We start from the raw sequence: 16111 nt of genomic DNA, 5'->3' as shown, positions 1-16111 counted from the left end.
GAAATATTTATGAAATCTCTGGTGCTGGTTGCCTAGTGGATTGAAACATGACTTGGAGGACTCGGGTGACGTCTGTCACTTGGAGACATGTTATGAAAATGCTGTACTTGTATAAACACTTACTTGCTAAACCAATTAACAGTCTATTTTTAGTTGAAATTAATTATAGCTCTGTAGAACACTTTCTTGCTGAGGAAATGTTCTTTAGTAGCTTGTGGCAGGTAAATGTTATGAACCACAGTCTTCCTGAAGGCGAGGGAAGTGCATGTCTGGTTGTGTTGGAAATTTCTGTAATGGCCCCCATTGATTTCAGGCATTGTGGTTGGCAGCCTTCAGTCTCGAAAGAATATGGTATAAGCCTACAGCACCCAGTATTCCCAGGCAGTCTCCCATCCAAGTACTAACCAGGTCTGACCCTGCTTAGCTTCCAAGATCAGACGAGATCGGGCATGTGCAGGGTAACAGTTGCTGCCATAATCTAATTATTCACGGATTTTTCACCCACAGTTTTATCTCAATGCGATGACAAGGACCCTTTAAATTAAAGGAAAAAAGACATTTAACAATAGCCTTGTTAATGTGGGAGAGGGTAGCCGGCAGACAATCCATCAATCATTCTCTCTCCAGGTGCTTAGAACAGCTTCACTCTGAAACAAGTGACTCTCTTCTCCCTGAGCACATGAAAGAATGCTAAGTGGAAGTGATTATCACCACCTCCATTCTTTTTCCCCGCACTGCAAATCTTGGTTAAGCCTTTCTAAGCACCTGGAGAGAAACGGCTTGATGCCTGTGCATTACAAAGGTCAGCAAGATTGTTTTTAAATCGATGAGCAAAGGGTCATTGTTTTTTAAATGGATTTGATTTAACATGATTTTTGCTATCCACATGAGTTCTGGGAGCAGAACCCTTGTGGATACTGAGCGTCAACCTGTATTTAGGGTCTAAATACACATTATGTGCAAATGCTTAGATTGGAGCTGCAGTGCTTTGTTGTACACATGCACACATTGTGAAAATCATTTGCCATGGTTGTCTTTCTTAGGACATGAGTCTTCTGAAGTAAGGAAACCACAGACAACAGTTGCTCAGGCACCTGAACGGCACTGTAAGAGTTTACCTACATCTCCTACTTCATCTCCACAAGTGCCTCAGAAATGGTTAAGTGGGAGTGTAGGTAGAAGTGTGGAGAATTTACAAGTAATTATCGAGACTGACCCAGCTGAACCACGGAAGAAAAATAATTTGGTGAAGGGCTTGGAGGTCTTTAAACGGGTGCAGGAGGAGCATTTGGTCAGTAGCTGCGAGTCTACAAAGACAGTTGTTGGTTTGGAAGAGTTCAGTTCCACGGAGGCATTCGATATTCCAAAAGATGAGGTGGAAATATTGGCCCAAATCTCCGAGAACCCAGAAGCAAATGCAGAAGTGAAACCTGGTGAAGATGGTGCTGCTCCTGAATCATCCCTGAGGCGTCCTGACAATCTGAAAGGGTTGTCTCCCTTTCAGAAAAGTCATGGAAGTTTTGCAGGCTTGGGATTAGCCTTTTCTGCCCAAAGTGGATCAGCTATTGCTCGTTGGCCAAGCCTGGCTGATAAGAGTGTGCCTTTGGAAGACTGGGAAAATCTCACCTTTTCTTCAGCCAGTGAAAGAGCTGCTCAAAAATCTGAAAGCCCTACAGATGGGTATGTAGATGTGTGAGTTTTTAATTGCAGTAGCAGCATTCAGGCAGCAGTGCTCTTTTATTCATTGAATTCTCACTTCTGTAGGGTCTATAGGATTTATTTTGCGAACGGTGTGCTTCTTTCTCTCTTTTGAAAATTACCTGTTGGGTTGTGTTCCAAGCTTCTCAGATAATTTATCCCCTATTTGTGTCCATACAATCTGCTTTTATTTTGAGAAATTTATATCCCGCCTTTCCCATGTTGAAGCAAATGCCCAAGGCAGCTTACAAAGCTATTGTAGAGTACAAATGAGTTTTTATGGTAATTGTTCTACAGGCAACTAGTAGAACTCTACTTTTCCGGATGGAATCCTCACATCTGGGTATGCCTTCTGAGCTTCCAGCAGGAGTAGTTTCAGGTCAGCCAAGCTGTAAACAGCAACTCCTCCTGAAGTCTCCCATCCAAAATTCAACCAAGATAGTTTCTGCTTAGCATTTTTCCAGCAGCCTTCTGTTCAACTACCAGATCTGCTGCAATCACATAGAGCAAACTTCTTGTATTTAACCAGCAATACGTAAATATACTCAGGTATTTCTGCAATTGCAGAAATTTTTTCTCTGGAGCCACTGGAATTGCAGAAATAACAACAGAATATATCCTTAGTTCTATCTGTCTGTATCTACTTCCGCCTTATGAGATATGAACTCTTCCTAAGTTTCTTCAGTACAGTATAAGGTAGGTATTTAAAAGTTAAAGAAATAATCATGCTTGTAGCTTAGCATAAACATCTAAGTGCTGCTGCAGTAAAGCATGGTCTCTAAGCATTTAATTAATGGAAGCAAAATTATTTGTATGTGTGTCTCTGCAAAAATGGAATGTTGAAGTGGCATTGTGGAGAAACACAGGGAAACAGTCTTTTGTCAGAAAGTCCTTTTATTGTTGGATGTTCCCCACCTCCTCCAAAAATCCTGGCTACTGATGCCACTCCTACAGAACATTGATACAAATCTAGAACATTCTAGTAATAAACTCTCTCCTCCCCATCAGTTCAACAGAAGACTCTCTTGTACTTATATGCTGTGGCCTGTATCGGCTCTTACGTGGAGTTCTGCTCATTTTGCCGGATGCCATGCTTCAGGATGTGATGGACAAGCTTATTCAGCCAGATGTTCTTGTAGTTCTTGTGAACCATCCATCTGCTCTTATACAACAAGGAGTCATAAAAGTAGGAAAAAGTGTGTCTGTGCCTGTATATCTGATATATAAATTTGCATCCTAGATAAATTGTGTGAACTACAGGCATACCCTGGTGCCTGTGGATTCAGCACCCGCAGTTTCCGTTAGCTGCAGTTCTGCGAATATGGGGGGGGCACCCTTTAAAAAGGATGGAAAAAGTAAAGAAAAAAGCTAAAAATAGCTCTGCCTAATTTTGTGCATCCAAACCGCTGCATTTTGAGGGCTGCCTGCAGTCTCTTCCTGGTTGTGCCAAGGCTCCTCCCTTCACCCATTGCTGCCCCAGAATTCATTGCAAATAAATGTGTGCCTTCCAGGCGGGTCTGAGAGGTGGGAAATGCTTCTCATAAGCCTCTGGGAGGCCTTGTGAGTTGTGTGGATTAGCTTGATCTCTGTGCACCTCAGATTACAGAAGGCACTTCTAGTCACATCCAGAGGTCCTCTGAGGGCATCCTCCCCCCCCCATGGATCTCAATAACCTTGGGTTTGGTATCTGCAGGGGTACAGGAATGGATCCCTTGCGGATACAGTGGGTTGGCTAATATTGTTTGTTAGGGCTGTATTAAATTCTCCCTTTTTAAAAATTATTCTAAACAATTTAAAGATAATAGAAAATAGTTGTGTAATGGTCAGACTAAGGGTGCAATCCTAACCCCTTATGTCAGTGCTTTCCAACACTGGCATATCGGTGCCAGTGGGACGTGTGCTGCATCCTGCAGTTGTGTGTCACTCACGGATGCCTCCTCAAAGTAAGGGATTGTTTGTTCCCTTACCTCGGATCTGCTTTGCCCTTATGTCAGTGCTGGAAAGTACTGACATAAGGGGTTAGGATCGCACCCTAAGTTAATGTAATTACAGTTGTATTGCAAACCAACAGTTGTATTGTAAACCAAAAATAGCACTTCCATGGGGTGGGGTTCCTTCATATTTTTTAAAATACTTTTATTTCAGTAGAGTACTTTATGAAAGCTAACAGGGCAATAGAGCAATGACAGATGGTATACCAAGAAAAAGGGCATAGACCAGGTCTTTTTTTAGTGTTCAATTCTGAACCATTCTTCTTTTCTTCATTCAGCTTTTGGATACGTATTTCAGCAGAGCAACGAGGGAGCAAAAGGAGAAGTTCTTGAAGAATCGAGGTTTTTCCTTGTTAGCTAACCAGTTGTATCTTCACCAAGGCACCCAGGAACTTGTGGAATGCTTTATGGAAATGCTGTTTGGTCGATCCGTTGGCCTTGATGAAGAGTAACTATTCTTGTTGTGTTTTCCCTCGTCTTCGGTCTGCAGTTTTCAGCTAAAATAAAGAGAACTTGTTGTTGGCAAATATACATTGTTTGTCAAGGCCTGTCCTCTGCCCGGGAAGAACCTTTAAAGTGAATCAGTTCATGCTGTGAACTGTCCTTTCAGTTCCTTTACTGGTCCTCCAAGAAAATTATTATGTATTGATTTTTTGTTTACTTTTGAAGATGCGCTCATTGCATCTGATACACTGATGGTTATTGGCTCACCCCAAAGCAAGATTATTTACACCCGCTAGAAAAGGACAGAAGGAGATAGTATAGGTCAGTTTTTCTCAACCAGTGATACTTGAGGTGGTACTCCCAGGAGACATCTGCGAGGTGGTACTCCCAGGAGACTCAGTAGCGAGACCAGGAACACGATGCAACGAACAGTGGTAGGAGGCTCAGCCTGGTGGGCAGAACTTCAAAGCATGGTTTTCTTTGCTCACAAAAGCCTTCCTGAGCCTCTTACTGGTGTTGATCATGTCATATCTGGCATCCCAACCCAGAAGTAACTGGCACCATTGCCAGTTACTTCTGGTGATACTTTGACTAGGTGGACCATGTGAAGTGGTACAGTGGAGGACAGACCTTGAGAAACACTGGTATAGGCAAAAGCAACTCTCTTGGATATTAATAATGATATTAATCATGATAGAATGAAGTGTAAGACTCTGTGATGGTTGAGGGGAGGGACCTTCACCTAGAATTCTACTTTCCCCCACCATTATTTTAATTTAGTATGAGTACATTATAACTGAACTAAAGTTATTGCATATGAGCTTGTGAATACACATTCCATCTTAAGTAATGCGTTCTCTGATTTTGTGTGTGTGTGTGTGTGTGTGATATGTTTAAGAACACATTGCAGATTTCTGTGTTTGTTTTTTATTTATAGCTTTAATCCTGAAGATGTAAAAAGTGCTGGCCTTTTTCAGAAGTGGTGCGTGATCCCTGTTTTGGGGCTTATAGAGAATTCGCTCTATGACAGCATCTTGCTGCATAATTCCTTGTGTTTTCTGCTGCAAATCATAAATTCCTGCTCTAAGATGGCAGACATGTTGCTAGACAATGGCTTGCTGTATGCACTCTGTAATACTTTAGCAGCTCTTAATGGACTAGAAGCCAAGTAAGTACTGTTTATTTGTAGAATTTTAGAATTGCTACAGAATCTGTAAACCATGGGGGGGTGGTGGTAAGCCATCACTCAGTGGTAGAGCACATGCTTTGCAGTACAGAACATTGCAGGTTGAATCCCTGGCATCGCTAGGTAGTAAGACCCCCATTTGAAAACTTGTAGAGATAATACCAGTCAGTGATGCCTGAACTGAGCTACATGGACCATTGATCTGGTTCGGTGTAAGGCAGCTTTTCTATTACTTTTGGTTTCTCAAGTGGGAGGTGAATTTCTCTAGGAAGGAAGGAATGACTGACTGAAAAATATGTTAGAGAGAGGTTTGTAGCCTAATCTCATCTCTGAGGTTGTCAATGCTGGGCAGGATTTTCATTTGGAGAATTTTCAATAAAATTGCTTTTCATTCCATATTGTCCATATTGTTTAGGTTTGAACACTGTCACTATATTTTATGGATTCTTCACAGAAAATGTACAAACTATATTAGATGTATAAATCAACAGGTGAAGGGAGAATAGGTGGAGTGTTTTGGAGAGGTGGTCAGAAGGCATTGGGTATCAATGTTGTTTTATAAAAATATGGAATTAACTTCCTTCACAGCATCCTCTCGGATGACTACAGGCTACTTGTATGTGATATACAACAGTTACTTATAGCAGTGGCAATCCATGCTTGCAGCAGCTCAGGTTCCCAGTATTTTCGGATTATTGAAGATCTCATGGTGTTACTTGGATACCTTCAAAAGAGCAAGAATGAAAGAACGCAATGTAAGTACTGGGTTCCTGTTTTGCCATGATTATAGAATGTGTTAGAAGGTGTATTTGGCAGTACTATTTGTCTCTATTATCCTGTTTTAAAAATGGTGGCATGAATAACGTCAAGAATTTAAGTTATGCAGAGTCTTAAACATTAGAATAATGTTCTGGTTTTGACCTGCAAAATGGTTTGGGGCTGGGGTATGTGAAGGCAATAGACTTGATGCTACCATGGTATGTGACTGCAGTTGGGGAAATGTTACAGACCTGTACTTTTAACAAGCTACTATGAATATTCTTTTAACAACGATAGTAAATGGGGCTTACTCCTTGGTAAGTGTGGGTAGAATTGCAGCCTAGGATTGTTAAAAATTTTCTGCTTGATGATGTCACTTCCAGTCATGACATCACTTCCAGTGGGTCCTGCCAGATTTTCATTCTAAAAAGTGGGTCCCAGTGCTAAATGTGTGAGAACCACTGCTCTAGAAATTAGGGGTGTGATTACCAGTTAGAAGGGGGTGCCCAGCTATGAAACTTGTTTTCCAGGTATCCCTGTCTGATGGTGGAGTTACTCGTTTCCAGGCTGGAGGTCTTGAACAAGTAGTTAGAGATCCAGATGTAGGTCAGAATTTACCTGTGGGATATAGCAGTTCTACCACCATTGTTTCCATAGAATCAGAATTGAAGGGTGTCTTAGAGGCCATCTAGTCGAACCTCCTGAGGTTCAGATCTATGCAGTTGGAACAATAGGTAGGGCCTGAGATATGGGGATCTGATAGATAGGGCTCTGAGATATGTAAATTCCAGCAGAGGCTTTGACTTTGGAGAGATTGCTTAGGCCAAGCTCTTCTGTCTTCAGCAGGCCCTTTGGTTGCATTTTCATCTACCTACTGTCTCCTCCCACTGCTCTGCCTTCCATTGCTCCTTGTTTCTCTCCATCTGCCTTTCAAAATTCAATTGTATATTATGACCACATACTGTTCATACTGCCCTTCTTGGCAGTCTCTTCCAGTTGGCCTGGAAGAAAAGAGGGTAGAATGATACAGTAGAAATGCATGCTGATTGACTGCCATTGAGTGAGAAAGGAAGGCGAATCATGTTCACTCAGTTGCCTACCACTCACCCACTGGCATCTTGAATGTGGGTCCCATGTCACAGGTTTGGGTTTGAGGTGGGTCACGTGTCTGATAAGTTGAAAACCGCTTGGTGTTTTAGGCACCAAGCACAATCTGCCTGTTGATGTGTACTTTTAATACTGCTGCAGTTGTGTTAATGTTTTAGAGTGCTATTTTTAATTATATTGTCATTTTAACTTTTGATAAGATTCCTTTCCAAGTGGAAAACTAGAACATTTTCAGAATTCATAATGGACCTTTTACATTCATGGTTAATCGGTGCAAGATTAAAGTTATGTTACTGTTTGGCTGAAATAATAATTAGCTGCTTCATATGGATAGGAAGTACTTTAAATCTTATGTTGAAAGTCAGGGTTCTAATTGGCATGAAGACTAGTTTTCAGTATTGTTATACTATGTGACAAGGTGTTTTGCCACGAATGTTTTTTTCCAGCTGTCCCTCATCAGGAAGTGGTGGAAAGGTAGTGCGTTCTAGAAGACTCTTCTGAAGTCTTGGTTGCATATGCCATTTTAGTTATTTATGTGGCTGTACTGAGAAATAAATTTTGGAATTGCTGCATCCCTGGAATAGTTTGCAAATGATGCTTGTTTGTTCATTTGATCACAATTGTTTTCAGGTATGGCAGTTGCTTTGCAATTCAGAGTCCTACAAGCAGCTATTGAGTTCATTAAAATGGCAGCAAATCAAGATTTGGATAATGTGAGCAGTTCATTCCATGTACCAGCCTCACGTCATCAGGCTATATTTCAAAAACGTCAAAGTATTGCTGGTGAGTAAGAAAGGTCTAGCAGGTTTTGTGAGAATGTGTAGCTATTACTGACCATTATTTGTAATGAAGCTTGTTCTCTTGGTGGTGCCTTTTAAATTTTATTTTAAGCTTTTTGTAGCGTACTTGGATTTTGAACATAGATCTCACCAGTCGAAGTCAAACACTTCTCCTGGCTATCCTTTAAAAACCACGAGGCAGTTTTTAAAACATATGACCCCTTGGAAGCCCGTTGCCTATTATCTGCCCAGTTTTAAAAATCATCCTGTTCTTGTGGGAGCTGTACACCCAGAGGTCTCAGCCTGCAATGTTGCAGGTTCTGATGGGTCAAGCTCATATTTTGGTTTGGAACAAATGTAAATGGCTTTCAAAAAAATAAGAGCCCTTAACTAGACATGCATGTCCTGGTTGAGACATCATATTCCCCCAAATCAGCACCTTTTCTCCCAAGGTGGATTGATGCGAGGTGTGTGTGTTACCCAGATGAAGATGGTGGTAGGGTCAAAGACCCTCCTCCTGCTACACTACTGCCCTAATTTAGAGTGGAGGCTATTGTAGCTGCTATTTGGGGGGGGGGGAGTGAGCTTAAAAGTGCCAATGATGTGCTTGATGCAAGATGTCACCTAGCTGTTAACTGGTGTAATAACTAGATTGATCCTAGATCAGTGTTTCTCAGCCAGAGGTATTTGTACCACTGGTGGCAGCTGAGTTGGTGTTTGGTGGTACTTGTGGATGCCTCAGACCCCTCCCACCTGGTGCTTGAAAAAGCCCTCCCATCAGCCCTGAGCCTCTTACCGCCTTTGTCACATTGCATCTGGTCTCCCAATTCAGAAGTAACTGGTGTCAACATCAGCACCAGTTACTTCTGTTGGTACTTCCAATAGGTGGAAGATGTGAAGTGGTACAGCAAGGACCAAATATTGAGAAACACTGTCCTAAACCACTGGCCCCCTCAAGCCTAGTGAGCCAGTCTGCCTTCTCCCTTTCTAGTTTGTGGATTGTTTTTATAAAATGACTTGCAGCAAAATATCATGTACACATTTAGATTAGTGATGACACAGAACTGATGTGTTTTCTTAATTGTTTAAAATGAAGGTTCAGTTGCAGTGAAAGACACCATTATTCCTCATCTACCAAGACATTTCCGTTCCTACAGTCAATTTCAGATGCTTTCTTCCTTCAGTCTGTTAAACTTGGAGTCACCCCTCCAGTCCCCTCCTGGATCTACTTTCTGTTCATTCTCTACAGAAACAGGTGCAGTAATGGTAGCTATGCCTACCAGAGCATTCTGGAAAAACATTTCTCATGAAATGTTTTTGCAGGATTAGATTTGGAACAACAAATCATCAAAACAATTTGATGATACTTCAGTCCATTAGAATTATCAAACCTTTATTGACAGTCACCTGATTCATGTTTTTTACTGTTTAGTTTATTTTGTTAAATAAATCTAACTTTTAGCATTGTGTTCCCTTTAAAAGAAAATAAATTGAAAGTTTTTCCCTTTTAACTACCTCTAGTTCTTTTTATTAAATGAGAATTATTAGTAAATTAAAAATTCAGCATGATTATTTTTAGTAGCGATTTCATGTATATCTTTCACCTTTGAAGCATCAAGAAAAGGGTCTCTTGCACAGTCGGACACACTGCAAATGAGAATGCGGACTGTGGCCAGTGATGATCTCATTGTGATGATGCAGCACAGAATGAGTCAAGAGAATCCTCTTCGTGCCACCGAGGCAGAGCTCATACAGAGGTTTCAAAGAATTACTGTTCTGGCAACCAACAGGTTTATGTACCAAGGTAGCAATATTTCTGAAAACACATCAATTTTGCCAACAGGTTGTGTTAAATGCCGGTCTTCTTAGTTTAAACATTTTACAGTTGAATAAGTCATAATTTTGGTTCTGTCCCCCTGGAAAAGTCTTATTTCTGGCTTATTAAATTTGAGAAGCATTTATGGTAACTTTTAGATTTTGGAATGAGTGTGTGTGCAAGAGCTGATCACAGGTTTTGCAAAGCAGAATTCAGTAGTTCATTTATGATTAACAGTTGTCAACACTGTAATAATATATCCTAAAAATAGACTCAAGCTATCAATATATTAACATTATTAATTATTAACAATATATTAACATTATTGACATCAGATAATATATCCATCAGCAGGAAGACCCATATATTTGTATTTTATCACTGAACAATGTCTTCAAAATTATCCTAAATTATTACATCTTCTGTCTAGCACAGTTAGTAATCTCATTCCAACAGGTTGGCTTGACTGCCCAATCTGTAGAAACATGCCAGTATCTATAGAAGACTTAGTTAGGAGCTATTGTCTCTGGAGAAAAAAAAACACACACACACACACACACACACACACACACACACACAGGGGCCTATCCCAAAGTCCTCTTGAGGGATAGTAAGTAAGAAAAGTAATCCAAAAGTTAAAGAAAATGGGGCATCTATCACAGAGCCTTGCATATTTTGATAACGTGTTGGGTCATGGATACATTTTCATGTCATAACCAGACCTTGCAAAGGGCAGATGGGTAGATAAGTATGAAACTTACTGTAGTATAGTGGGCATTTGACTTGTGCAACTTAGATGTGATAAACTTGGCACTGGATTAGAATAATCTGAAGTGATGTTGCTGATATTGTTTTAAAGAGCTTTCTGAAGATTGCTTAGACATGCTGGATATGTTGGAGGAAGGACCTTCAGTTTTGCAGATGGAAGAAACTGAGGAAGATCACCTGCAGGAATCACCTGGCCGTAAAAATAATTTCCTGAAAGAAATGTTTAAAATAATGATTGAAGGAATTGGACTATCTGTGGTATGTAGCTATGCTTAATATCGCCTAACATTAGCAATTAAACTACGTATGTATCCTCATGCTTGTTTCTCACTGTTGACACCCTTCATGCTTGTTTCTCATTGTTGAGACTGGGTTTCTTTCTTTCTGTGTTATCTCCTAGATCTCAAATACTTATCTCCTTTTACCTCTGGTCCCGTTTTATACTTAGGCAGTATACTTAGGGCATTGACTAATTGTTTTTCTTCTTTCTTACAGTTCTTGTTTTATCCTTAACTTGTAAACCAACATTTTCAAGTTTTCCAACATCCCAAATAAGATTTTATTTTTTTGCTTTAAGTCCTTCCAAAGTCTTTTAGTAAAGCTTTTGTTGCCTTTCTTCCTGCGTGTGTTCCATATCTGAAATCAGTATTCACAAAAAATCAGGAAAATTAGATTTTGTTAAGGTGCTTGCCCTACATTCCACGTGCAAATTCTAACTTGATAAATTCAGGCTCTGTATAGGAAGGTGATTGAGCAAGAATACTTAATATTTTCTTTCTGTTTTAGGGTACAAGCAAAATAAGCACCCCAAAAGAGCAATGGAAGAGAATTATCTGGTCGTGCAAGGATACATTTAGAGTGCAGCTGGGAAGACTACTTGTTCATGATTTGTCTCCCGCGCGATCTTTGCAAGAAAGGAAGCAGATTTTGGAAATCGCATCTGAAATAAACCACCAGGAAATTTTGCGAGACTGTCTTAGTCCCACTTTGCAAGTAGGCATTGTGGTACTTTTAACAATGAATGTAAAATCACTGTTGTTCCCCTTAACGAATTAGCCAAAAAGTGTTAGGAGTATTATACTGAACACTCTTAGAGTAAAACTACTGCCAAGATAGAGAGAAGCTCTTCTTCTCAATTTCTGAGCCTGGGAATGAACTAGTAACTAACACAAGCATTTCAGAACAGTTATAATATGTTCCTATCAATCCACTATCTTTAAATTGATGGCCAGCACCATTCCAAGCCACCTGTAGCTTCTGGAAGATGTTCAGCAACAGTCCACATAGAATACATTAGTCTAATCTGGAAGCCACCAAAACATGGAGGAGAGTAACTACATCTCTGTCTTTTCTGACATAGCTGGCAAGGCACTCCAGCTATGGTAAAGGCCTTGGTAAAAGTCACTCCAGATTATACCTACGACTTGGAAGTTGAGGAATACCCCTAAAGCTGTGGAACTGTCCCTTAAAGGGTGTGATTCCATCAAGGACAGGCATTTTCCCAATGCCTGTCAACCAAGGAATCTACCAAGTCCCTCAACATCACTTCTTTTTAGGTTCATGGTGATGTCACAGTTAGACCAGTTGTATGTGCAAAATTATCAGATACTTTTTGACAATGATTTTGTGATACAGCGTTCTTGTCATCTTGGCCAGTTTTATATAATGGTCTAAAACTATGTTTAGGCTTGTCTAAGGCTTTGGGACTATTTGATAAGATTTTTTTTTTTTATTTCAAAGAACAGCAGAGCAGTAAGCCTTATTACAAATCACCTATTTTTCCTCAACTTTAGAAATGATTTGTTTTATTTCTATATGTAAAACTGTTCAAAAAACGCATGCCCAAAGCCTGCTTGGACGCATGCAAGACATTTTGTAAGTAGCTGTAGTTATTCATTAGATCTATTAAATATGTACATAAATTATCTCAAAAATCCTAAAATTGTAACTTTCAATTATTTTATTTTAGCATGGGCCCAAGTTGTCACTGTATTTATTTGAATTAATGCATGATCACAAGGATGAACTGACTAAAGAAGATCAATTAGCAGTGGGAGTATTTATGAATGCATTAAAACTTTGTGGCTACAAATATATTCCACTCAATGCACCACCAAAGCCAGACCTCATGAAAGCTATGAAAGAGGTGCGTAAACCCATATAATTGCTTTCCATGCTGGTCCTCATTCAATTGAACTGATGTCATTGAAATATTCAATTGTAGTCATTATTTCACACCATTATAGTTCACACATTTATCTGGTTTTGCATTTGTGAATTGATACCTTCAAGGATTAATGTTCCCAATGTCTTAATTATACACTACAGGTTTGGTGCCATGATGGTGTCTTAAACTGTTTATAATATGCACCTGAGGCCAATAAAAATGAGGGTTTTAATATTTACTTATTGTGTCAAGATCTACCCACTGGGTAGATGGAACTCGTTAGCCTGGGAAGGCAGCTCATCTGAGAGAAGGAAAACTCTGATCCCAAACCTCCTCTGCCTTGTGGCTACATCTAGTTATGGAAAAGGCTTCAGGAGTCAACCTCAAGGCAAAATCCAGAGCCGGAGTCCCTGAGGCAGTTCATGGCTGAACACAGTCACATTCTGGCAACTCCTGCAATGCTGCAGGAACCAACCGTATTGGCCTCTACCTTTCCATTGGACCATTTCAGCGACGTGGAGAGGGGGAATTTGTTGCATGGGAAACAGTCTATCCTCCATATCTACTTTACCCAGGCTTCGCACACTGGAGAGGACACTGTTCCAGAACCACCATTCAGAGCTCAATATCATAGTCTTCCGAGACTGAAGAATGCCAACAACATGTGTCAAGATTAATTTTTGTTATGAACAGAGTAGTCACTCATTTAAAAAGAGAAACCCATTTAAGCATCTATTTTTTCCAGGACCAAAAAAAGTATGAGGCAGAAGAAGATGTGAACAAAGCTGCTTGGGAGAAGACCATGGCTAATAACAGGCAAACGTAAGTTGTTACTACTTTCAGAGCGGATAGAAGCAGATATTGCCCAAAACTTGGGTCTCCACCTGATGGAGTTCTTACTGAAAATAAGCACATAAGCAAGGGGGGGAAAGGTCATGGCATGATGTCATTATTACAGTTATAGACAGAGGTGTGTGTGTGTCTGGTGAATTCAAAATATTGCAATATAATGCAATATTAGCCACATTCCATGAAATGCAGCAATTTTTAGTTAAACTTCAAAATAACCCAAAAATTACCCAAATACGTGCCTCCTCCTTGACTTTCCTCCTCCTCCGTGTTAGCTCAAAGTATGGTCCTTAGGTCTCCTGATGGCTGTAGGCTTCCTGGGGAGGGCTTCTGGTTGCAGCTGTAACCCAGAAGTTCTGAATATAGCCTTTGTTCAATTCATGATGTCATGCTACAGCAACATAGTTGGCTGTCATCTCCCTGATTGGGAGTCAGCTGGGGAGCAGGAGAATTCAAAATGGCAAGTGGTAGGCACAGCAAGAGGAGAGTCAAGGGGAGGGAAACAAAGCGGAGGAGAAGGATGGAGAAAAGGAAAAGGAGAGGCAGAAAGAAGAGTAGTTAGGAAAGTGAAAGTAGGGCTTAGAAACTGGACTGAGCAAAGTGGAAGAGGCAGAGGGGCGAGTTGGAAAGTGTGGAGAAGGAATCTGGAGAAGGAGGGTTTGGGCAAGAAAGAAGCTTAGAAGAAAGATAGGAAAGACAGAACCAGCTGGCACGAAAGACTTTCTGGGAATGAAGGAAGGAAGAAACTGGACTCAAGGAGAGCAAACAGATTTCTCATGTGCTACCCCAAGGGAATCAACTTATCCCGAGAGGGGACCATCACTGTCTCCCTGCCAAGGCAGTCTAGGTTCTGGGGCCAGGAGGTCCAAAGGGCAACCATGTAAGCTCCAATGAAGACTTTCCTCTAACCTGCAGCAAGGGGGGTGAATGGGGGGGGCAGTAAATAGCAGAGAGTGACCAGAATGGCAGAGAGTAGCCTCTCTGTATTACAGGACTGGTTTTCCTGTGTGTTAAAAGAGCGATTTTCATAGCTTTTTTACTGGTTTCTTTTGTAAAAGGATCCTATTTTAATATAGCCTTGTAGTGTTCTTGTACTTCTGTACCATCCAGCTCATCTTCTCAGATCATTGGAAAAGGCGTTTTTACAAGTGCCTGGACCAGGCGGTGACCAGAAATTGGGCCTTTTCAGTAGTGGCACTAACTCTTTGGAATGCCCTCCCTTTCGAGTTAAACTGCTGCCTCCTTGCAGACCTTCTGGCAAGGCCTGAAAACTTTTTTTTTTTCCTGACAAGTCTTCTGACTCTTGGCCTTTTTAATTAACATCTAGTTCTAAGAGGCTTGTCCTTTTTAGGTGTTGCTCTTCTGTTATAACTATGTTTTATGGTTGGTTTTTAAGTTTATTTTTAACATTTTATGGATTATTAGGGCCTAGTAAATTGCTTTTAACTGTGATTTTCACTTTTTTGTACCTGCATTTTTGTAAGCCGCCTTAGGTTCCTTTGGGGAGAAAGATGGGTTAAAAATATAATAAATAAATAAATAATGGGTCCAAGTCCGTTCGTGCATGAGTGGAAAATGTTTTCTCATGCATCCAAGGAGGGATTGAATGACTTTGCATTACCATCTGTGTCCTTACACACCATTTTGAATCACGTTCTAGGGTATCCTCCAACAGAGAAACATTTTGGGTTCCTTTTGGCAGCTACAGTGGAATGTGGCAGCAGCAGAAAAACCAGGGTGCATGCAAACACTTTTGGATCTCAGCCTTGGGTTGTTCATTTTGCTGGCAGGATTTGTGTATATTTATTGTAGACCAGTTTTATTCTTGTGGAATGGACTCTTGAACCTTTTATAGACTCTTTTAATTTGGTTTCTCCACTCAGTCTTTTTCAGCGTCTGGATGCAAAGTCAAAGGACATTTCTAAAATAGCCGGGGATATCACCCAGGCTGTGAGTCTCTCGCAAGGATTAGAAAGAAAGAAGGTGATGCAACACATCAGAAGAATGTATAAAACAGACTTAAGTGCCAGCAGACACTGGCAGGAGCTTATTCAGCAGCTTACACATGATAGGTAAGCAACTTCACAGCCATGATCTTGCCCACAAGACATGAGTTACTATTTTTATTCTTGCCTCCTAAAGCTTCAAAAGAACAAAAAAAGCTTAAATACATCCAGATAACATTTGTGAAGAACTGAACATGTTCTGTTGTGCTGAATATATAAAAAGGATAGTTTAGGCTATTTGACTTGATCACTATGTATCTGTAAAGTCAAATTGTGAGCCCTTTGGGACAGGGGACATGTCATCTCACCTGTTGTAAACAGCCATACACATGAATGGCATTGTATGATAGCTACCAGCCCCAGAGAGCTTGAGACACAGTATAATTGAAAAGTGTTTGTGGATATCCACAACCCTTTTTCCTTTTCAGATAAGAGGAACCTGCTACAAATGTAAAATATTTTGAAACTTAAGGGATTTTAATAAGAGTTACTATAATTCTAGAAAACACTTTAAATGCAGTATATAATTGTTGATTGAACA

At 40.4% G+C, this 16111-nt stretch overlaps 1 protein-coding gene across 1 annotated transcript in view; it reads left to right on the top strand.

The window, feature by feature from the left end:
• LYST (lysosomal trafficking regulator) overlaps positions 1-16111 on the top strand; it is an 84932-nt gene that overhangs the window by 39611 nt on the left and 29210 nt on the right. Inside the window, exons 21-32 of the mRNA XM_066617076.1 lie at positions 1044-1680; positions 2707-2884; positions 3968-4137; positions 5071-5301; positions 5908-6074; positions 7816-7968; positions 9577-9768; positions 10640-10806; positions 11335-11541; positions 12518-12694; positions 13461-13537; positions 15448-15636. Of these exons, the coding sequence (XP_066473173.1) occupies positions 1044-1680; positions 2707-2884; positions 3968-4137; positions 5071-5301; positions 5908-6074; positions 7816-7968; positions 9577-9768; positions 10640-10806; positions 11335-11541; positions 12518-12694; positions 13461-13537; positions 15448-15636 (2545 nt within the window). The remainder of the gene's footprint in view (positions 1-1043; positions 1681-2706; positions 2885-3967; positions 4138-5070; positions 5302-5907; positions 6075-7815; positions 7969-9576; positions 9769-10639; positions 10807-11334; positions 11542-12517; positions 12695-13460; positions 13538-15447; positions 15637-16111) is intronic.

The sequence above is a fragment of the Tiliqua scincoides genome, chromosome 1, assembly GCF_035046505.1.
Source record: "Tiliqua scincoides isolate rTilSci1 chromosome 1, rTilSci1.hap2, whole genome shotgun sequence".
NCBI classification, from domain to species: Eukaryota; Metazoa; Chordata; class Lepidosauria; order Squamata; family Scincidae; genus Tiliqua; species Tiliqua scincoides.
This window is presented reverse-complemented; position numbering and strand designations above follow the sequence as displayed.